The following is a 22,050-nucleotide window of genomic DNA, read 5'->3' as shown; positions in this document are numbered from 1 at the left end:
ACTTTTCAATAAACCGAGATCTTTGCAAGGGCCGAGCGCAATGAATACCTATAAAAGGAGGGAAGATGTCGCTTGGAAAGCTTCCGTCTCTCAATTCATCACAGATCTCCGCCCTTCATCATGTTTATCAAGAGGGCAACGATATGCTTGTTTTTTTCTTCTCTTGCTTTGGGTGCTCCCAGCTTGAAACGTTCCACTCATGAACGTTCACATCGCTGTGTGATCCCCTCTTCCAACGGCACGGCCAATGATTCCCCTGCCGTGCTACAGGCATTCGCCAAATGCTCTTCCGACTCCGTCATCGTCTTCCAAGAGGGTGTAGACTATAACATCTTTACTCCCATTGCTGCTACCAATCTCAGCAATGTCGAGATTCAAATGAAGGGCAACCTGCACCTGCCCCAAAACATTTCAACAGTACAAAGTATTGTCAATGGAACGAGCAGCACACTCTATGCTGATGGAGCATATTGGTTCAAACTCGCCGGTCCCAAAATTGACTACACTGGCTCTTCCAATGTCAATAATGGATGGATCAACTCCTATGGACAGGCATGGTGGGATGCAAACCCAGTCAATGGAACGGGCATCGACTCCCGTCCCCACCTTCTGAGCTTCCAAACTACAGATGGCTCTCTTAAGTACTTCAAGTCCCGCAAGCCCATTGCCTGGAATGTGCAGCTACAAGGAGACAATATCACAGTCAGCCATGCCTTCATCGATGCCGAATCGACCGGATCATTCCCCTTCAACACCGATGGATTCGACGTCACTGCCACCAACGTCCGTATCACCGACAGCATCATCTATAACGGCGACGACGCCATTGCTGTCCAGTCAGGATCCCACAATGTGATATTCGAAAGAAACACCATCGGCTATCAAAGCCACGGCATGAGCATTGGATCACTTGGTGAAACCCAGTCCGAGTTTGCCAATGTCTCCGACATCCACTTCTCAGACGTCACCGTCATCGATGCGGTCTATGCCTCCCGCTTCAAGTCCTGGATGGGTGGACAGGGTATCGCGAAGAACATCAGCTGGAAGAACATTCGCGTGTACAATGTTACTTTCCCAATCTTTGTGACCCAGAGCTACACCAACCAGGGCTCCACAGAGACCCAGCTTGGTAACGGTGTGACATCCGGACGCGTGAACAATGCCTCTGTCATGATGGAAGACTTTGTCTGGTCCGATTTCACAGGTTCGGTCAACTCGTGGCGCCCCGGTGATGGATCCTGTGTAACCGACCCTTGCTGGTATGATCTTGGGTTGCCAGATCTCAAGCACACTGAAACCGTGATCATTGAGTGCAATACGAATTCGTCTTGCAAGAACTTTGAATTGACCAATATTGAGATCATCCCACAGACTCTGGCTGAGCCGACTGTGGTCTGTATCAATGCTACTGCGTCATTGAATCCCGAGCTTGGATTTGACTGTCGGAATGGTACCTTCATTCCCAACTGAGCACTCTATCGAAGTTCAGTAATACACGTACTAGCTGAGAAAGCTGTGAGTCGACCTCCCCAAATGCGCTTGAAGCGCGGTTGAGATAAATTTTGGTTTTCGTTTGATTAGAGAAAGAACCAATGAATCATGTCCGATATATGACAATAAATTACTTCAGGAATACTTTCAATAGTGTATAGTCGTATCAATTGATTGTACCTACAAGCACAGTTTTGAGGTCTTCAAATATTCCAAAAATAGATAAGTCCATCAGGACTCTTAGATTGGAAATTCGAGATATTCACATGAAGAATTTTTTGAGATGCTCAATATTGGCCGGGGATTACAAAATACTAGGGTTGGGAGATGGGGGGGAAGGAGAAGGGGACACGCTCTTTCAATGATTTGACGGTATACTACGATCGCTAACTTGGAAAATCCCTCCAGTAAAATCGCTTATCAACATTATCACGTGATCTGTAGTCTTATCCGAGACCTCATTTATCGCTTATCGCTTATCTGATGAATCCCGACGATAAACAGATAAGATAAGGGGATCTAACCATCATGATACATTGATAACTGTAAGCTTGTTTGATTTACTCGTGTCGTCGAGTGATTCGAGTCCAGGACTCCATAGTTGGAGTCAAATAATTCACCGTGAAATATCGAAAATTGCCTCTACTCTGGCCCCTCATCGATAAGTGCAATAACAACCAAAATTGAACATTTGAGATTGATATGACCAATGAGTTGAATGACGGTGAACGTTTGTAATATCTCTTATCATTCTACATTCGTTTAGTTCGTGAGAAGTTTTCATATCTGACTTTAATTGGGCTTCCAGCAAATGTATCATGCAATACTAGTATACTTAGTATCAGAGTTTCCGAAGTCCGTGTGTGCGGGGTTCTGTGTCGGTCACAACTCCGTCATCAGTCTGACTTCCCGGGAGTCGTCTTTTGCAGAAACCTCAATAGCGCAAGAACAGGTGCCAAACACACATGCAATTTAAAAAGTTCTCTCTAGCTATACTATACCCGTCCCCATGACTTCAACTTCCGGCCCTTTTTCATCCCTATCTACCCCCGCAGTACAAGCCAGATTAAGCTTCCTCATCCAAGAATACGAACAAACCCACACCAAATCAAGAGATGCATCCAAAAGAGCGCAAAAGGTGCTTCCTGCCGGAAGCACACGATCTGTTCTTGTCTCTGATCCATTCCCTCTGGTGGTGAAATCTGCACAGGCCGCGACGTTTACAACAGTTGATGACGTGACCTTCGAGGATTTCGTCTCAGACTATTCGGCAGGAATATACGGACACTCGCACCCCGTGATTCAGGAAGCAGTTCAGGAAGCATTATCCACGGGCTTCAGTCTAGGTGGAATCACAGGAAAAGAAACAGAGCTGGCCGAGATTTTGGTCAACAGATTTCCTTCCATGGATAAGGTCCGATTCTGCAATTCTGGAACTGAAGCGAACATGTTTGCTATTGCGACGGCAATGGCATCTACGAAGAGAAAGAAGGTGAGATATTCACATTGATCAGTCGCTGATGTATCAGTGTCTAATCAAATTCTCTTAGATCCTGGTCTTTGAGAATGGATACCATGGCGGAACCCTCAGCTTCTCGACAAGGAACAACCCCATGAACCTACCGCATGAGTTCGTGGTGGGTACATACAATAATATCGAAGAGACACGACCTCTCGTCAAAGATCTAGCGGCTATTCTAGTCGAACCCCTCCAAGCAGCCGGAGGTATGCATCTCGCGACTAAGCAATTCCTGTCGTTCCTCCGTGAAGCAGCGAGCCAGACTGGAGCAGTCCTCGTTTTTGATGAGGTGGTCACCTCACGGCTTGACTATCATGGCATTCAGGGCCTTTGGAATATCATACCAGACATGACAACTGTAGGGAAGTACCTAGGCGGTGGTTTTCCATTTGGCGCATTTGGCGGCTCGGCAACTATCATGGACCGATTTGATTCAACGGATGAATCTATCGCGCTTCACCATTCTGGAACATTCAACAATAATATCTTCACAATGTGTGCTGCTGTTGCGGCGGCAAAGTTGATTACACCACTGGAACTTGAGCGTTTGAATACCATGGGGGAGTTGTTCCGGCATGGGGTAGGTATGATGATTGATGAACAAAAGTTTACGCAGATGGAAGTCAGTGGATATGGAAGTGCGATTGGAATTCACTTTAAGGGACCTGGCTCCGATGTTCTGAAAGATTTGTTCTATTTCACACTCCTTGATCAAGGGATTTCTATTGGGAGACGGGGCTTTGTTTCTCTGAACCTCATGCATTCTAAGGCTTCTGTTATTCGTCTCCTGGAGGCTGTAGAAATATTTTTTGGTGAATTGGCAACAATCGTGATTCAGTCACGATTTGTGAATTGAAATTTTATGGAAAAAATTATGTTTAAATTTAGCATTGAATGCCAACCTTAGAATACATGTATCTAATGGTAGGCAGTGGCTAGTATATTATCAGCACTCGAGAGTGAACGAAAGGTTGACGATGACCCGGCGCCCCCCAATGCCCCAGCGCCGAAAAGAAATCGCCCTGGTCCATGGCAGAGCTGGCAGTCATACCACGGTTGTCTGTAACAATCAATTGATATCCAGATGTCGCATACAAAATGCTAATTGGCGCAATGCTACGCCAAGCCGTATGTACCTCTCGAGCTGTTTGAAAATCCAACTAAGAGTTTCAAAAACAGGATGCATGGAGTGCTCGTGAGCTTCAAATGTTCCAGGGCCACAACCCCTTTTTTTTGCAAGACGACTGCAGGGATGCATACCCTTGTGAGAGACTTCGTCTACTTTTACATCGCCTTTATGGGACTTGTGACAATCTTCCACGGTTGGAATGGAACCACTTAGCTCTATACTGGGACTAGTAGGTAATAGTATGTCATCTCGCGATTACTAGAATCGCTTCCATCAAGGTCGGCCAATTCTATCATGTTGGTTGATGTACAAAGAAAACATGGAAGATCCACGACCCTGTCCCCTACTATACAGGGCATGGTCTAATGTACTGGAAGAAAAGAGAAAGGGGAAAGAAAAGAAGAAAAAAAAATAACAAAAGGACAAAAGCCAATAGGAGTGGCCAAGCCACGAAGCCGCAAGATGGAGAGAGCAAGAGAGAAAGAGAGGGGGACGGGGAAGCAAGTATGAATCGAATCGTAGAAGCGTTAACAGGCATTTCACCGAACAAGGTCGAAATCCACAGAAGATACTAGCCATCAAGTCTGAGATGCTTTTCCGTTGAAGAACCAACTACTTCTCTTTGTTTCTTGCGACATCTTCTCGGCATTCACAGCCTCCGACCCTCCGGTTCCCCTTAGAGGCTTTGCGATCCTGCCAAAGCTGAAACTACCATTGCTGTCCATGACTGGCAGACCGCGGGTGGAGCCTTGCTTGGCGGCCTCCAGGCGTTCTTTGACAGCGGTGAGTTGGGCTTCGAATCTGTGGAGAGGGTGTTTAGTATATGGCTGAACAGTGAAAACCCAAGTTCTTTTCTTAGAGTATAGTAGCAGTACATACCGGTGATTCGCTTGGGTCAGCTTCTCCTGGCTCTCCTGAAGCAAACTCTCCAGACTAGCGATGCGCTCGTTCCGTGCAATGAGCTTCCTCTCTGCAATGGCCACTTCCTTCTTCAAGCTACTGTTCTGTTCCACTAATTGGCGCTGAACGTGAGTCAGCTGCTCTAGGTTGCGTTCTAGGAAGGCCATCTTCTTCTGCTGGGCCCGGTTGTTGGATGATCGTAGAACATTGTTGTATTGCTCGCGGGCATCGTCCAAAGAGATTTCCAGCTCCACCACACGCTCACAGCGGTTCTGCAAGTCCCGCATTAGGGACTTCTTCATGGCATCGAATTCGGCAATCTGTTGGTGTAATGTCTTGCTGGCGGTGCCATTGGTGGACGTTCGGGACTGCGTGTCAACAAGAGATTGTCGCATCTTGGTCAACTCTTCATCCTTGCGAGTGATTGCAGTGCGGAGTTCCTCGACTGCCGCGCTCTCGGCTTCCTTACGACCGATGAACGATTTTTCCACCCGCTCCCGAATCTCTTCCACGTCATTCTCGTCCAAGTTTCGGGTCAATAGGTCTTCGTATTCCCGCTGAACCTCGTTCAGCTTCTGTTCCAGCTCCTCCCGGCGGCTGTCCTGCAGCTCGCTCAAGTCGCCCCGATCGTTAATTGTCAATTCGGCCTGTCGAATCAAGCCTTGAGTCTCTAGCAGACTGGCTCGAAGCTCAAGGATGTCATCGGGTGCAATGATTTCTCCAACTGCGCTGACCTCGTGGAGCACGTCAACGCGCTGGATCAGATCCTGCAACTTGCGCTCATTGTCTGAGAAAACCTCACCACCCAGATCGAACCCGGCCATCATCTTTGCCATTTTCTCGGCCTTCTTCTTCTCCTTTTCGTCGAGCGCGGCCGTGGTCTCCTTGGCCCGCATGCGAACATCGAGAAGTTGCTGCTTTACCTCATCCAACTCGCTCGTGAGTTCGGAATTAGCCTCCCGGAGGCCATCCATGGTGATTGCCGCTTCCTTGCCCTCGTAGGAGACCTTTTCAAGTTGCATGCGTAACTCATTCAGTTCAGTATTCAATCGATCGTTGTCCTTGCCCGAGCGCCCGGCGTTCTCTTTCATGGACTTTAGTTCCTCTCGCGCTTCACGGAGACCGCGTTCAACATTGACAATATGCGACTCCTTCTCAGCGATTTGATCCTGCAATTCGTTCTCGCGGCGAAGAAACTCCTCTCGCTCGTCTTTCTCCAACACCAGGCTGGGAGTGCTTGAGCGATCTCCAAAGCGAGAGTCTGGGCGTGGGGTTTCGGAACGGGCAGTCTCCTGCAACCGCGATGATGGCGTAGCTGGTCGGGGAGCGGCAGAAGCGCGTGCCTCTGCCCTGGCAGCAGCACTGGCAACCTCGTTCCCACGAGCTGGGGTCCAACGATCCTTAGGAACATTCTCACCTCCACGCCACACATTGATCTCACTCTCCAGTGCAGAAATGTAGCTCTCAAATGTGGTCATCTGTGTCTGAGCCTTGCGTAGAAGCTGCTTCATTTCAGCCGGGCTCAGTTCCGCATTCACCTTGGCAGTGTTCTTGATCGCCTTGGCTCGTACACCAAACCGTAGGGTCGAAACGGTCTCTGCGTCGTTGTAGCTACTCGGCGAACAGTTGATGATCAAGGTGGTTCGCGAGTTACCACCTAGCGACTCCTGCAGAATTCGAGTGAGTTTCGAATCACGGTACGGAATATGAGTTGATTTTCCGTCCGTCAGCGCATTGATGACCATTCCTAGAGCACTCAAACTCTTGTTAATCTTCTTGGCTTCCTCCAATGTCTGTCCACTTGCTCCAGTCTTGCCGACCTTCTCACTACCGGCCAAATCAACTAGGAAGAGTTGGCCGCTCTTCGCAGACCCGGTCTCAAGATTCTTCTGGCTGACAGTGATGACAAAAATGGAGTGTGAGCGAGAGGACTCTTGGTTCATATTGGTGGCCGCCACAGCGCGCGAATTTCCACCACGGCGCATCACTTCATAGACCTCTTGCACGCTCGACACATATACTTCCAACAGTCCCTTCACGTAGACTCCGCGGGACTTCTCCTCGTGCACAGGCAGATTGTCATTCTGCGGTACCAGTAAATCGCGAATACGCTCCATATAGATCTCCATGTAGCTCACGCGCACGGTGTACTCGATATTGCTCGGGCTGGTCAAGATGCTGGCGAAGATCTGCTCGACAATACGAGGGATAATACCCTTTCCCTCCTCGTCGTCGATGTCGGAACCCATCATTGTATACGACTTTCCGGCACCTGTCTGACCGTACGCAAAAACCGTTCCGTTATATCCATTTAGAATATCGTCCACAGTGGGGCGAATAGAGAAATCGAAGATGTCGGCTTGAGCTGAGCCCATCGGAAACACACGATCAAAGGTGAAGGAGCCCGTGCCCTCTCGTGACTATAAATCTCGTTGTTAGCATGTTTGCCTCTCTCTCTCTCTCTCTGGCGCGCGCACACGCGCGCGCGAGATATGCTAGCCCAGATCCCGCGCTCACATTGATAACACATGATTCTTCATTTTCGAATTCGACAACCGGTGTACCGCCAGAGCCTAATTCCACCTTGTTCTGGGGACGGAAACGGGCGACCACTAAGGCACGTGAAGGGGTTAGCTGTAGTTTTCATCCGACGCTCGTGTTGTGCGTACCCTTAATGGTGTTCGACCCCGCGGACCTGTTTGATAAAGTCAGTAAATGTTTGTCACACATGTACAGACTAAAAGAAAAGTACTGACGCCATGATTGTAGTTAGCAGTTTCAAGCCCTCCCACAGAAAGAAACAAGGCCCCTAAGAGGGGCAAACTCAAGCTCGAGGGGCTTTTGAGTTGTTGTCACGGGGGGTTTTCTGGAGGGTCCAGGGTCAGGGGGTTTCTCCACTAAGCACGGAGCAGTCAAAAATGAAAGAAAAAGGGGGAAACACAAAGTATCTGCAACGCAGCAGAGAACCCAGCACGCCCGGCGGATTTGGGAGGTGGTAAAAGAAAGAAGAGGTGAGGGTTGTGGATTTGTTGACAGACGCCCGTTTGGCGTTCTTCGCCGACCGCCCCGGACTGTGAGCGTGTTGTGGTGGATCAACGGGGGCTTCATGAAAAAATATACTACGTAATACTATTTAGTAAATACCAAATAATTCGGCATATGGGCTTTGAACATTAGATCCTCAACAACATTGAAGGGGTATTGTATAGATATTGGTCAATTGGTTTACTCGAACAACCCTGCGCTTTTTCTTCTACAGGAAACAATATGGTGAATATGTAGTAAAATAAACAAGAAAAATGCTAATGCAATAGGAGCTACTGAGAGGGGATAATGACCGATGCACCAGGACACAAAATGAAAGATACAAAGAAAATCCAGCCGTAATAAGATGAGGAGAAAATAAGAGGAGAAATATGAAGAAGATGGGGAGGGGTGGGGGAAAAAAGAACCAGACGCCTAAACCCCATGCTGTGCAGATCAAACGGCCCCGATTGAAGACCATCAGTGTGTTCGTCCTCCGAGCTGCTTCGGCCCTAACGTCAGGACATAAAAACTTCAAACGTACTAAATCGCAACCGGCTGAGACGCGAAAAAGAATAGAGAAACAAGAAAGCAAGAGAGATTGCTTAATCTTCCCAGCTCTTCTCTACAGTCTCTCGAACACGCTTGACATATTCTTTGCGGTTGTCCTTGTAAAGGTTTGAGGCTTCGACGTTGGCCGGGGAGGAGGTGTTAGGGTCATTGAGCAGACTAGAGCCATTGTTAAAGTTAGAGATCAATTTGACATGGAAAACGTGCACAAAATCAAATAGGGACATACCTCTGGATGCTTGTCAGAATGGCCGCCACGTCGTATGTCGGACTCCAGCGGTTCTGGAGAATGTCCAGACAAAGTTCACCCGTGCCATAAACGTTGGGGTGGAACATTTGGCTGATAAACTTGACACCAGGGGGCTTATTAGGGTACTGTTCCTCAAAGTTCATCACCAAGCGGAAAGTGCCATCTTCAAAGGGCGTATCTGCGGGGCCAATAATGACGGCATTCCTAACCACATTATCAGATTTGAACCCAAAGAAGAAGAAAAAGAAGAAGAAGAAGAAGAAGAGGAAGAAGAGGAAGATTTATGAGCCGCAGATGAAATTGATCATACCAGGTCATGACATTATCAGCTACCGGCGAGGCAGAGACACCAGCGGGAGGATCGGTTTGCATACGCTGAGGTCAGGTTAGCGGGGCAAATAAGAAAGAATACCACGAGGGACCATGGGGGTTGGGGATGAGGATGAGGATAATCAAAGAAGGATGGTTTGATGATGGCGAAGTGAAGGCCGAATATCCACGAAATTTCAAGATCGTTGGATTTGAGCTTGGATCTCGATTCATCCAACCTCTAATTTGACATCACCTCAATGGTCCAGTGACGCTGATGATGAACAGACCTTAAAGTCACGCATGAGACGACGACGAGCAGAGGTTGACATGATGAATGCAAAGATTTGATGCTTGTGGGAAGGTGGTTCACAGAACTTGAGAAAGTTGGTTAAGGGAAGAGGAAGCTATGCCAGTTGAAAGACTATGGGTTTCTGAAAGAGCACGAGGAGGGGAACAAACCCGGAGTAACTAGTCATATGGGGAAACTATCCGTATTGGCGGAAGTTGAATTATCCGAAATATCCTTATGTCATATCATGTGATCTCCAACAGCCTCGGTAGAGGCGGTTAAAGGCGGTTGCGGGAACGGCTATATTCCGTCCAAATAGCTGTGAGAGTCGGCGAACTTCCTTCTTCTCTTGTCTTTCATGGTCTAACACAAACTCATCTTCACCTATAGAAGATTTTCTCATCCCTTCTACAGCTTCTCACATTGAAAGAATCAAATATGGCGATCACTACCGGGTTGTCTGTTCGCCTTTCCAAGCGGGCTATCCTCCCCGCATTCCGTAGCCAGAGAGAGTTCAGCTCTGCACGTTCTACCTTGAAAGAGATCCAGGATGCTTATATTATCAGTGCTTCTCGAACCCCGACAGCTAAGGTCAGTTTCTTTGTTTGTCTGTTTTTGTTGAAATGACAGTCTTGTATTAAAGAATATTGACGGCTAACTTACAGTATTCTTAAAACAGTTCAATGGTTCTTTCGCATCTGTGTCAGCACCTGAGCTAGGTGCTATCGCAATCAAATCTGCCCTGAGTAAATCCAAGATACCTGTGGAAAAAATCAGCGATGTTTATATGGGGAATGTTTTGCAGGGGTCTGTCGGTCAAGCTCCCGCTCGCCAGGCATCTATATTCGCTGGTCTGCCCTCTATTGTCGAAGCAGTGACCATCAATAAGGTTTGCGCATCGGGTTTGAAGTCAGTGGCATTGGCTGCTCAAAATATTCAACTTGGCTTGGCGGAGGCACAAGTGGCTGGTGGTATGGAGAACATGACTCGAGTACCGTACTACATGCCCCGCTCCAGTCAGCTACCCCCCTTTGGTGAAATCAAGATGGAAGATGGTCTGATTAAGGATGGCCTATGGGATGTGTACAATCAGTTTCATATGGGTATTTGCGCTGAGCAGACCGCCAAGAAATACCAAGTTTCCCGAGAAGATCAGGACCAGTATGCCATTCGCTCATACGAGCGGGCTCAGCAGGCCTGGAAGGAGAACCGGTTTGCGGACGAGATTGCCAGTGTCACAGTCAAGAATAAGAAGGGCGAGACCGTCATTGAACGAGATGAGGGTTATGAGAACTTACGGGTGGACAAGTTGACGAGCCTGAAGCCCGCGTTCCTGCGAGATGGAACTGGCACCGTTACTGCAGGCAATGCGTCTACTATGAATGATGGAGCCTCCGCTTTGGTGTTGGTCAACAAAGATTTGGCCCGGGAATTTGGCACGGGGGGACGGGTCTTGGCTCGTATTGTCTCAACTGCCGATGCTGCCATTGATCCGGTGGACTTCCCAGTGGCACCAGCCAAGGCCGTCCCGATCGCCCTTGAACGGGCTGGTATCACCAAGGACCAAGTGGCCGTGTGGGAATTCAATGAGGCTTTTGCCGCCGTTATCAAGGCCAATGAGAAGGTATGATTTGACTCTCAATACCTCTTTCGCTTTTCCGCTTTTTTGAAATTTTAGATTTTGTCAAACTAACTTTACTATTTCAATCAGATTCTTGGTCTGGAAGATGCCAAGGTCAACATGCTCGGCGGTGCTATCTCTCTGGGTCATGCTCTAGGCAGCTCTGGATCTCGTATCTTGGTGACTCTGCTCCACCAGCTTCAGCCTGGTGAATATGGCGTGGCTGCCATCTGCAATGGTGGTGGTGCAGCTACTGCTATGGTTGTGCAGAGATTGGATCGCGTGGAGTAGATACTGTACTATGCGATCAGTATGAACATCCTTAACGATACCCTTAAACATGCCTACAATTCCGGCGGTATTTTCCCCTCTGAAATTTTGATATGTAAACATCAATTTTTTAAATTTTTAAATTTTTTTCAAGGTTAAAACATTGAACATATACATGTATTCATACTTCAAATGTTCGAAACTAGTGAGCTTGAAGCCTTGAGTTCCATCGAATTATTTATCTGTGGTTTAGCTTCCCAAGGTTTAGAAGCTTAACATCTAGCCAGACTCAGAAATGCTTGTCAAGTTTCAGGTGCTAAGCCGCGATCGCCTCGTGGAGCACGTAAAACTCTACATATTCAACTAAATATCAGAATCAAAAAATAAAAATAAAAAAACCAGTCAAGTTGTACAAAAAGAAGTTCGATTTTCATATTTTTGGGTGGAATGACGCTAGCCCCAATCGGGTAGCTATAAGCAATCGCGCTCTGTGAATCTGTGAACTCATTTCTCTTCTTTACTTCCTCGTTGAAAGATACTTGAGCTTCTCCTCCCCCACAAAAAATCAAACAAATAAAGCAACAAAAGCTTGAGACCCATACTGTTCAACAAAGCTGGATCTTAACAAAAGCAAACATGTCCAGCTCTTCGGAGCTGTTTCTTTTCCCATCTTGTTTTGGGGCCCTTGACTGGTCGCCAGATGGAGAACTTGCCGTGGCCGCAGGTGACCAAGTTCAAATTATGGTTGAAGACCCTAGTGAATCCGCTTGAGGAATAACCCAAAAAAAAATACTGACTGTATCGTGAAATAGACATGGAGGCCTGCAAAATTCAACTCAGAGCAAGGGGACCACAATGGCTGGCAAATCACCCGCATTCCCAAGGTCAATGTATTCACGGTTGCTGAGTGGGGCATGGTTTACCCGCAAAACCGTGATGACTTTTCAATTGCCGTGGAGCAATCATCGAGTACGGTGATAGGCCTTTCATGGTCGCCGCCAGGGCTAGCTCGATACCGGCGGAGTGCCTTGGCAATCTGGACCTCCAACCTGATTCTTTCCTTATGGGAACCGGTTGGAATCAACGGCCAGTGGGCTCGAGTCAGCATCGTGAACAACGCTCTACATCCGAATCCCAAAATTTCCCAAGATCTTGGTGGCATTGACCTTCGCAAATCAAGTATCCGCTCTTTCCACTGGTGCTCACCTCTTCGAGTACCGGCCGATGGATCTAAATCGGCAACAGTACCCGAGTCTCGTTGGGGTGTCCAGATACTGGCCATAGCGAATGATGCTAACGAGGTGGCTCTACTTCGAATTCACCGACCAACTGGGCTACAAGCTTCATCGGATGCATACGTAATCACCCAGTTGGCCACTTATCCCCTATGCGGAGGTGAAAAGCAATTCGGCGTATCTTGCCCCGGCTCGCTTCTGCAGGATGCACTTCGATCTAAAGCGCGGATCACGTCAATCAAGTGTGGTCCATGGGTGAGTTTATCCAGTATCTCGGGAAATGGCCATGTACATTCCGCAAGAACTGTAATTGCGGCTGTCTATGGAACAGAGCTGCAGATCATACAGGCCACTGTTGCAATAGGAGAGTCAGACCAAGAGGTGGAGGTTACGCCTCGATACGAAGCCATGGTGGAGGTCAAAGCACACCCGTTACGTCCATCTGACAGTTCGACTCAAAGGGTGACAGGACCTCTTGAATTTTTACATACTGTACGTATTAAAAGAAAAAGAAGGGTTTTCATATACTGAGAAGTTCTCCAACTGACTCACTACAGCAGGGACAATCGGAAAATCTCGTTCTGGCCGTAGGAATCATTGGTGGCGTTCTCACGGTATCCTTACCCTGGTCCGTGTGTGATGGCAGTGAAACAAGTATTTCCGCAATAAAGAGTCAACGATGGCCTTGCTCGTCCTTACCTACTCCGGAGGATGAGCCGTGGCCTCGGAATTTGGAGCCTGTTTCAAGTGAGTGGGTTGGCTTGCTGCTTGTTCTTTTGTCTGCATTCAACTAAAGTTTGACTCTACCCCAGGCTTCGTTGTGACATCAGATGAACGAAATAGAACATGTACCCTTCAAATGGGTACTCTAGGTGGTCTGGGTGCTAGCTTAACGCTTGGCCAATCAGGGGATCTTGAGCCGTGGCAAGTTCCACTCTGGATGAAAGTGGTTGAAGAATTTCGGGAGGACTATGACTTGAGTCATGACTTGGGAGGGCATACTGCTGCTCGTGTTTGGGGTTTGTCAACGTACCGTGGTCTCACTGCGGTCATTTTCACCAGACATCCGACAGATATGGTTGAGTACCGTGTGGCTTCAAACGAGAGATCAATGGTAGTTTTCACCGACGAAGGAACCAAGCAAGCCCCGGATTTCCATACCCTGTTCACTCCGCATTCGGTGGACAGCGAACCGCAGTTTGCTCTTGACCAACGAGGAAAGGCTATATTGTCTGTGCTCGGTAGCGTGGAACAAGATGTGGGATCAAGCAAGGAGGATCAAACACTTTTGTACGCCGCAGCGTGCTCCGCGATAGTGGATAGACATAGCGACTTTATTCGTTCTCAAGCTCAGAATTGCTTAGAGCAACTAGCAAAAAGTACGGGGGCGGATTTGAGCGAAGAAATCTCGAAATTTTCTAGCCTTGAGTCCTCGAACATATCATCCAAGCCAATTGATCAGCAGAAGATGCCTGGCGGTCATATGTTTGAATATTGTGAGATTTGTGACGCAGGCCTCGCTTGGGATTCTGTGAAGGAAGCAAAATGTGCAAATGGGCATCTCTTTGGTAAGTCCCCCCCCTCCCCCAATGAGCGGAGGTTTTGATCTTGCTGTTGATATGCATGCACTCTAGCACGGTGTGCCCTAAGCTTCATGGCAATACAGGAGCCCGGGATATCCAAGTATTGCCCAATTTGCCGAGCGGAATACTTTGATGAAGATATTCTTGCTCGTGTGCGTCATCGCCATGTTGGCCCAAAGTTTATGCAACTTTTCGAGGCGTATGATACCTGCATCTACTGTGATACAAAATTTCAGACCAGCGTTTAGCAGGAATTATCTCTACGAACCCGGGTTGTGAATGGAGGGGAGGGGAAAGACAACGTCTACAGGATTGACTTTGATTACTATTAGTACTCATTCCTTTTTTTCTGAATTGACGCATTTTTAATGCCTGGCTATGTTTAGTTTAAACCAAGGAGTTTGCCAGCAATGGGATTCCATTCATCATCCCACCGCCGAGTGCTTTCCTTTTGCGCGCCAATGCGAAGGGCCTCAAGTTTTTTGTCATCGCCGAACAGCTTGGTAAGTTGTTCTGTCAGCTCAATTGCGCTGCCAAATCCCATCCCATTCATTCTCTCGGTCACCAGCTCAGGCCATGCTTCGAAGCGACTCCAGCCCACGACCGGGAGGCCAGCACCGAACATGTCGACGACTTTCATCGGCAAATCTACTCCGCTACTGCTGGTATGTAGACTCACTCCTAGCGATGCAGAGGCCAGGAGTTTTGCATAATCTGACACGCTCAACCATGCAGTACGAATCGTGACCCTTGTCAGCTTACCCGCGGCTTCAAACGCTTCAATTTTCTGCAGATACATTTCTTTTTGCGGACCTTTGCCAGTAATTATTGCAAGGATATCGGGTAGGTCTGGATTAGAGACGGCGAGCTCCGAGTATTGCAGTAATGCTTCGATGAGAATTGAAAAGTCCTCATCGGCGGTCCAGGAAGTTGAGCTGACCAGAATCCGTAATTTGCTAGCTTCGACCGATGAACATACATCCATCGTCTCTGGTAGACTTGCAAGGAAAGCAATGCGCTCACCAGCATCTCGGATTGGGCTGAAATGGCTTGCAGGGCGATCGTGCAGCGGCAGGATGGGAGCCTGGAGCTGGAAATCGCGTTTAAGAACTGAGCACATTGCATTGGTCACGCAAAAATGAGCAAATGCCGATTTACAAAAAAGTCTCTCGTACCAGAGAGAAAACTTCACGAGTGGGTGCTTAGATCCGAGTTTCAGAGCCAGAATGGAATACCCAAAATTATGCCAATCGATGACTAGTCGCGTTTGTCGTAGGAAGCAGGATAGAGAAGCGACGACAAGCGTTGGGATTGATGGTGGATTCTACATATGCAAAGTATTGATTAGCGTCCCCTCCGTTTACATTCATTCTCTCTCTCTCCCTCCCTCCTGTCTTGAATATATAGGATATCTCACCTGTACCAGCAACCATTGCGATGGCGGGGCAGTATACGCTAGACAGCGCCAAATACACACAATCTGGAATAGCACCTTCAAGGGGCCATAAATGGTGAATAGAAGTTTATTACTTGTTTGAAGGATCTTTGGGTGAGGGCGAATTGGGATAATGGAGACGTTTGGGTGGGAGATCAGGTCGGGATGAGGATCGGATTCTGTAACGTGGATCAATCAAATCGTTAAGTTGGAAGCTTCTTTTCTTTTCTTTTTTTTTTTTTTTGGAGGGGGGTCTCGTACCGGTATATCCAATAATCATCACCTCTCCACCTTTTCTAGCAATACTCAAGGCATGGTATTGCATGCGTGGACTCCGACCAATGTCTCCTAGCACGAGTATCTGCACACTTGTCTTCGGCCGTTTAGTCGCTTCGGAAGTGGGAGCTGGACGAGGCCGATACTGTGATGGGAGCAATAAAATCAACACCGTTATCACGCTTGACACGCAAAAAGCAACATTGATGAGGGTATCAATCATTGTGGAATATATGAACCTTCTCAGGCTCAAAGCTCAAAGCTCAAGAATCTCCAAAAGAGCTTCAAGTGATACTCGCAACTCAACTTGAATGATGGAATTGATTGGCGATAAGGTATATGTCACGTGTTCGCCCCCCCCAAGGTCCGCGGCGAGAGGTGTGAAGAACCACTCTAATACGTGGTCGTCCACTCGAAGTGGAGCAGTTGTTCGACTCCCTCAATCCCCATCCCTGCAGCTACGACGCGCAATGCTGCGTGCTCTGCAAACTGCCTATCTCCCGATTTGAGCTTTGAAGCCCCCGGATTTTGACGCTGAGCGGCACACCCCCCCCCCCTAAACTCTTCAACTTGTCGCAAATATCTCTACTGTCTTCTAAATCAATCGAATCAAGCAATGTCGACGGGGCCGTCGCCGTCGTCAGACACGAACCTCGCTCCTTCACCCGCAAGTAATGGTCACACCCATAACCATAGCCATAGTCACAGCCGCGGTCACGCTCGCTCTCGTTATGCACAACCACCGCCGCCACCCCTCCCCCTCTCCCTCGGCGCCAATGTGAATGGGTTCCAAGTGCCAGAGACTACAAATGTCGCAGGAAGAGTTCATTCTCATGGACACGCCTCTCAAAGTTCAGTGTCTTCTCATCATCAGCACTCACATTCCCTCTCGGTATCCCACGATCATCAGGGCCATAACCATGCGCATACCCATACCCATAACCATAGCGTGGCTTCGATCCATGACTTGTCGTCGCATTCGCACAATCTAAAGTCGGCGTCAGAGATGCACGCAGAGACAAGCTCGGAGAAATTGTGAGTTAACGAAATCTATCAGCAACTTCCAGGCGGACGTGAATTGACCCTTTTCCCCTCTTTCCCTTTGGTGTAGCTATGAAATCTTTGCCGGTTCCCTGATCGCGTTGCCCTGGATCGCACTCTCTTGGTATCCCCACAAATGCGCAGATGCGTGCCATGCACCAAGTGCCACAGGAAATGCCACTCCTCCATTTGGAGGAATTGGACATGCTGGGCAAACGGCGGGTGTTTTGACCGCATTCACACTCTTAGCATTTGGAAGTGGACAAATTCTGCGTAAGCGCCAAGCTGGAAGCTCGATTACCCCGATCAAGTTCCCCACGCCCAATACAAAGACCGCCCAGGCTGCATTTATACAGGTGTTCTCAATCGGACTTCCGATTTACGCATCATTGAAAGTGGGGGGCTTTCTGGTTGCTTTTGCTTTGCTTCTTTCAACAGCCTCCGGAGTCCCGAACCTGGTGCAAGCCGATTTACGTGGAGCAAGCTCGGAGAAATATAGCCGAAAGGGCTTGACTATTGCTCTGCTGGTCAGTGTGATGATTTTGAGCTTTTTTGGCTTGAATCAGCCCTCGGACTCTTCTCCTTTCATGGGGTATGTAGCGCTAGTGACCTCTGTCTTTGTGCTTTCCCCGCCTCTTCCCTCTCTTCGCCATCAAGGACCTATTCCAGAGCCAGGCCTAGTTGCAGAATCGATTTCCAAAGCCAAGTCGGCAGGCGATCGTTCGGCGGGCGTACTAGTGACGACCGATGCTCCTCTTGCCCTGGTTTCGGGTGTTTTCCTTCTTGTTCTCGGACTTATCGTTTCCCGAGGGCTACCTTTTTCATTATCAGACCTGTTCTACATTTTAATTCCTGCTGGTCTCTTGGCAATATCTTTGGGGGTTTCATTTCCAACTGGCCTCCGTTCTCCTGATAAGTATGGACTAGCCATCTGTACTGGAGCCGCAGCTCTTCTCTGCTCCCCTCACATCCAGGATGAGATTTTGCCTGTCTACGGTGCCCGTTGCATCTTGGCTGTTGTATCTTTCTTCGCTTCACGGATTGACGACAGCCGACTCCGCGTGGATGCTCATTCGCACAATCACAACCACGGTCATCAAACCCACAGTCATTCCAACACCCCTGAGTCTACTACTCGTATCACCAAATGGGTCATTCGTCGCAGTGAGCCATATCCTTTGCTTTACAGCATCGTAAAAGAGAAGGATTCCCGCAGCATTTTCTACTTTATGTGGTAAGTTGACCAAATCTGCATTTGCCTCCCCCTGGTAGTGGTGTATGAATCCTGACTTGCGCAGCTTAAATTTCTCATTTATGCTTGTCCAGCTATCATATGGCTTTTTGACTGGATCTCTGGGTCTTCTCAGTGATAGTATCCACATGTTTTTCGACTGCCTTGCCCTGGTTGTTGGACTTTGTGCTGCGGTCATGAGCAAATGGCCCCCCAATGCTCGCTTTCCATATGGCTACGGAAAAGTCGATACTTTGTCTGGCTTTGCCAATGGAATTTTCCTCATGTAAGCTCTCTGAAATTTCCATTTGAGACTTCTAGGAAGGGAGAGAGAGAAAAAACCAAAAGCAAAACTAACAATTGACTAGGATTATCAGCGTGGAAATCATTTATGAGGCCGTAGAACGGTTGTCATCCGGTAGTGAAATGCACCGTATTGGCGAATTGTTGGCAGTAAGCTTTGCTGGCTTGCTGGTCAACTTGGTCGGAATTTTTAGCTTTGAACATGGCCATCACCACCACGGTCATGATCATGGGCACGACCACTCCCATGGTAATGAGAACATGCATGGTATCTTTCTACACATCCTTGCTGATACGCTTGGCTCTGTGGCTGTGGTTATTTCCACCATCCTTGTACATTACTCGGGTTGGGCAGGGTATGATCCTCTAGCTTCGTGCTTCATTGCTATCTTGATCTTTGCTTCGGCTGTGCCGCTAGTCATTAGTACAGCCAAAACCTTGCTTTTGGCTTTACCAGCCGACACAGAGTACAATGTTCGTGAAACTCTGGCGGGGGTCAGCACCTTACGGGGAGTTGTTGGGTATACTGTGCCTAAGTTCTGGCTTGATGATACAGGTTCAAGCGAACCCGGACACTCCCATGATCACACCGACCATACTACTACCCACCACAAGCATGATCACAGTGAACATGCCCACCAACACGACAGTCATGGGCATGATCAGTGTCACGATCACGATCATGGCCACGACAATCATAACCATGACCATGACCATGATCATGATCATGAACATAAAGCTCAAAAGGTTTTCGGTGTCATTCATGTCATTGCATCCCGCGGTTCGGACCTTGAAGATGTTCGACAGAGGACAGTGACCTATCTCAAGGATAAGAATGTAGATATTGTGGTCCAGGTGGAGCGGGATGGAGAAGGCCGTTGTTGGTGCGGTGGAGGGAACAAGGGTCTTTAGGTGTTTTTTGGTGGGGGCTTACTATTCAATTTTCTTTTTTTTCTTCAAAGAGCTCAACTCTTTGGATAGCATATTGTAATAGCAATCCATGGATACCCCTCAAGACCAAAAAACAACAACTCAAATATACCTTTTGCAGAATCAGGAAACATCACGCCAGCCGAGAGACACGGAAAGGGATTCTCTACCTCCGATTTGCTGATATTTACAGTAAACGATGGGGTCGACCCCACCGAAACCGATGCGCGAGAACGAAAACGAAAACGATTTATCGATAACCAAAAGCACGCGTGAATCCACCAATAGTATCATCTACACAGCCTTCTTGAGATTAAAAACTCCACCATAAAAGCGGGACCCATCAGTTCCTTGGAGGCCCTAGGCCCCTAGCAACATGCTGACAATCAATGGGGGTGAGATGAGTTCTCCAAGATTTTGCACAAATCCTTTCCCCATAACCACACCCACTTTCACCTTGCTCTCACAACTTCAGCCTATGTATTGTACTGCAACCGACTCAGATTCAGTGTGATCGCAAATTTCCAATGAGTTACGCCACCTGCCAACAGGTCTCTCTCGAGTGCCCTGTATCCGCAACAACATACGGGTATATACCGAATCTTGGCGGAAATGCCTTCTTTACGGCATATTATGCTCTTCTCGGTGTCGCACAAGTGGGCCTGGGCGTTTATTACCGAACATGGACGTTTATGATTGCGCTGGGCGTAGGCGCGCTCATGGAGATGGCGGGATATATTGGCCGGGTGTTGATGCACAGCAATCCTTGGAATGAGAGCGCTTTCAAGTTACAGATTGTTTGTTTGGTCCTGGCGCCGACTTTCGTTGCTGCGGGAGTTTATCTCACGCTCAAACATATCGTGCTTTATCTGGGACCGGAACATTCGATTCTGAAGCCACGGCTTTTCACTTGGATTTTCATTAGGTACATACTAAACTCTCTCCCATTCCCCACACGCGACTGAGTATCAAAGAGGCCTCTTGCTAACATATTGACATGATCAGTTGCGATATTGGTAGTTTGATCCTTCAAGCCGCTGGAGGAGGAGTTGTTCGTTCCCCCAACCCATGCATCCCCCTCTATGAAGCAATTCCTAACCTTTCTATAATGTGTAGGCTGCTGCCGCGGGTAATGACAACCAGTTGCTTTTGAAGGCTGGTGATAATATTATTATCGCTGGTATTGCTTTCCAGGTGGCTACCATGTCTGTGTGTGGATTATTCGGACTTCATTTCTTCTGGAGCGTTGCGCGAAAAGGCAATGGTCTAGCAGGGGAGAAGACTCTTGATGGAAACCTAGGCACCGCTGCGCCCTCTATTTCTCCCAACCGGATGCGACTGATTATTTTTGCCGAGATCTTTGCGTACCTCACTGTCTTGATCCGGTGTATCTACCGGTAAGTCTTTGTCGATTTCACAAATTCAAATTGTGAATCGTATTTTAATGCTTTCAATAGTATTCCGGAGATGGCCGGTGGCTGGGGAAGTCCCTTGATGCAAAAGGAGAACGAGTTCTTGCTTTTGGATGGAATGTGAGTATTATGGATTCTTATATGGCCTTATTTGTTGATTTGACTTCTAACCTTTCTACAAAGGATGATTGCCTTTGCATCAACAAGCCTGACTCTCTTTCATCCTGGATTGTTCTTCCCATCAATGCGTACTGGCAAGAAGAATTAAACCTATTTCCCCCCTTCTTTTCATAATACCTTTTTCTATTTTTTGATTCTCATCTTTGCATCGCCTATCTTCAGGGTCCCGAAGTCTCTGTAGGTACCTGTATCTTGTTTACATGACATAGAATGTTTGGTCAGACAAAGCATTTGAGCACACTATACCAGCGTTTTCCTTGAGGCAATTTGTACATACTATATGTACGTGTCTATTGAGCATCTGAACCTACTATTTAGCAGCACAATAGTTTAAATACACAGTAACGAGTTTCAAAATTCTAAACACTCAATCTAATATAGTCGGAGAAGTCCCAGGAATTGCCCTCCTTTTGTTTATATATTCTCATCCTCTTTCCCATCAAACAAGCCATCCTGATTCAATGTTGGGTTTACTCCAGATGTCACTTCTTTCCTGCTCAAGTGCTCCGAAGACCAGTGCTAGCTTGAGGCTCAAGTGCTCACATGCACATGTGGTCCTTTATCTCTCATATCGTTCCAGATGTCAACAACATTGAAGTCTCATACATACTACATACTACCGGATTTGATCGCTCGACCCATTGCCAGTCTTTCGGCCCCACTTCCCGTGTATAGCTCCCGTACTTAAGGTGCAAACCTGGATAAAACAGCTCGAAATGAAACTACATTTGCAGAGTACCTGGCCGGCCGACTGGTTACATACTAGTAGAATATAGACATCTGGAGGCTCGGGACACAGCTTCACAGACACCGCAGCAGGTCATATGCAAGATATCACTCAAGTGCTTGTCATAGCGCAGCTACAGCTAGTAGTTTTGCCCAAGCCATGTTGTGCACTATGTATGTATGTATTATGTATGCAAACCCATCCAATCGAGCATAATCACGTGCATCAACCTAGGAAGTCTTGACATCCACATTGAGGTAGACATGTCAATTTTCCAATTGTTCTCTGCACAGTCATCTCAAGCCCTGGAGGTCCCGAGGTC

General features: G+C 47.8%; 9 protein-coding genes across 9 annotated transcripts; 6 read left to right on the top strand and 3 right to left on the bottom strand.

Moving 5' to 3' along the window:
* Nucleotides 1-120: 120 nt before the first annotated feature.
* Nucleotides 121-1,470, top strand: pgxC (putative extracellular exo-polygalacturonase; the record flags this gene model as incomplete). The annotated part of the gene is made up of 1 exon (XM_057164839.1): nt 121-1,470. The coding sequence occupies one exon, from the start codon at nt 121-123 to the stop codon at nt 1,468-1,470; it is 1,350 nt and encodes a 449-aa protein (XP_057020438.1).
* Nucleotides 1,471-2,500: 1,030 nt separating this feature from the next.
* On the top strand, nt 2,501-3,866 carry N7466_005441 (acetylornithine aminotransferase; the record flags this gene model as incomplete). The annotated part of the gene is made up of 2 exons (XM_057164838.1): nt 2,501-2,983; nt 3,042-3,866. 2 exons carry the CDS (start codon nt 2,501-2,503, stop codon nt 3,864-3,866), a joined length of 1,308 nt encoding a protein of 435 aa, XP_057020437.1.
* Nucleotides 3,867-4,717: 851 nt separating this feature from the next.
* N7466_005440 (putative kinesin family protein (KinA)) lies at nt 4,718-7,800 on the bottom strand (the record flags this gene model as incomplete). Its single annotated transcript, XM_057164837.1, has 5 exons — nt 4,718-4,940; nt 5,019-7,459; nt 7,557-7,651; nt 7,709-7,734; nt 7,796-7,800. The coding sequence occupies 5 exons, from the start codon at nt 7,798-7,800 to the stop codon at nt 4,718-4,720; spliced, it is 2,790 nt and encodes a 929-aa protein (XP_057020436.1).
* An 868-nt stretch (nt 7,801-8,668) lies between these two features.
* On the bottom strand, nt 8,669-9,524 carry ubc2 (E2 ubiquitin-conjugating protein RAD6; the record flags this gene model as incomplete). Its single annotated transcript, XM_057164836.1, has 4 exons — nt 8,669-8,792; nt 8,863-9,087; nt 9,194-9,258; nt 9,483-9,524. The coding sequence occupies 4 exons, from the start codon at nt 9,522-9,524 to the stop codon at nt 8,669-8,671; spliced, it is 456 nt and encodes a 151-aa protein (XP_057020435.1).
* Nucleotides 9,525-9,922: 398 nt separating this feature from the next.
* Nucleotides 9,923-11,396, top strand: N7466_005438 (thiolase family protein; the record flags this gene model as incomplete). The annotated part of the gene is made up of 3 exons (XM_057164835.1): nt 9,923-10,075; nt 10,164-11,108; nt 11,196-11,396. The coding sequence occupies 3 exons, from the start codon at nt 9,923-9,925 to the stop codon at nt 11,394-11,396; spliced, it is 1,299 nt and encodes a 432-aa protein (XP_057020434.1).
* A 615-nt stretch (nt 11,397-12,011) lies between these two features.
* Nucleotides 12,012-14,441, top strand: N7466_005437 (uncharacterized protein; the record flags this gene model as incomplete). Its single annotated transcript, XM_057164834.1, is given in 5 exon segments — nt 12,012-12,132; nt 12,216-13,102; nt 13,117-13,357; nt 13,423-14,178; nt 14,245-14,441. 5 exon segments carry the CDS (start codon nt 12,012-12,014, stop codon nt 14,439-14,441), a joined length of 2,202 nt encoding a protein of 733 aa, XP_057020433.1.
* Nucleotides 14,442-14,575: 134 nt separating this feature from the next.
* On the bottom strand, nt 14,576-16,127 carry N7466_005436 (chitobiosyldiphosphodolichol beta-1,4 mannosyltransferase; the record flags this gene model as incomplete). The annotated part of the gene is made up of 3 exons (XM_057164833.1): nt 14,576-15,517; nt 15,611-15,807; nt 15,890-16,127. The coding sequence occupies 3 exons, from the start codon at nt 16,125-16,127 to the stop codon at nt 14,576-14,578; spliced, it is 1,377 nt and encodes a 458-aa protein (XP_057020432.1).
* A 393-nt stretch (nt 16,128-16,520) lies between these two features.
* N7466_005435 (metal cation transporter MSC2) lies at nt 16,521-19,391 on the top strand (the record flags this gene model as incomplete). The annotated part of the gene is made up of 4 exons (XM_057164832.1): nt 16,521-16,939; nt 17,016-18,179; nt 18,244-18,462; nt 18,545-19,391. The coding sequence occupies 4 exons, from the start codon at nt 16,521-16,523 to the stop codon at nt 19,389-19,391; spliced, it is 2,649 nt and encodes an 882-aa protein (XP_057020431.1).
* A 545-nt stretch (nt 19,392-19,936) lies between these two features.
* Nucleotides 19,937-21,089, top strand: N7466_005434 (RTA1 domain-containing protein; the record flags this gene model as incomplete). Its single annotated transcript, XM_057164831.1, has 5 exons — nt 19,937-20,334; nt 20,415-20,460; nt 20,526-20,806; nt 20,867-20,941; nt 21,005-21,089. The coding sequence occupies 5 exons, from the start codon at nt 19,937-19,939 to the stop codon at nt 21,087-21,089; spliced, it is 885 nt and encodes a 294-aa protein (XP_057020430.1).
* Nucleotides 21,090-22,050: the final 961 nt, after the last annotated feature.

Source organism: Penicillium verhagenii, assembly GCF_028828195.1.
Source record: "Penicillium verhagenii strain IBT 33310 chromosome Unknown utg000006l_segment0_segment0, whole genome shotgun sequence".
Lineage (NCBI taxonomy): Eukaryota > Fungi > Ascomycota > Eurotiomycetes > Eurotiales > Aspergillaceae > Penicillium > Penicillium verhagenii.
This window is presented reverse-complemented; position numbering and strand designations above follow the sequence as displayed.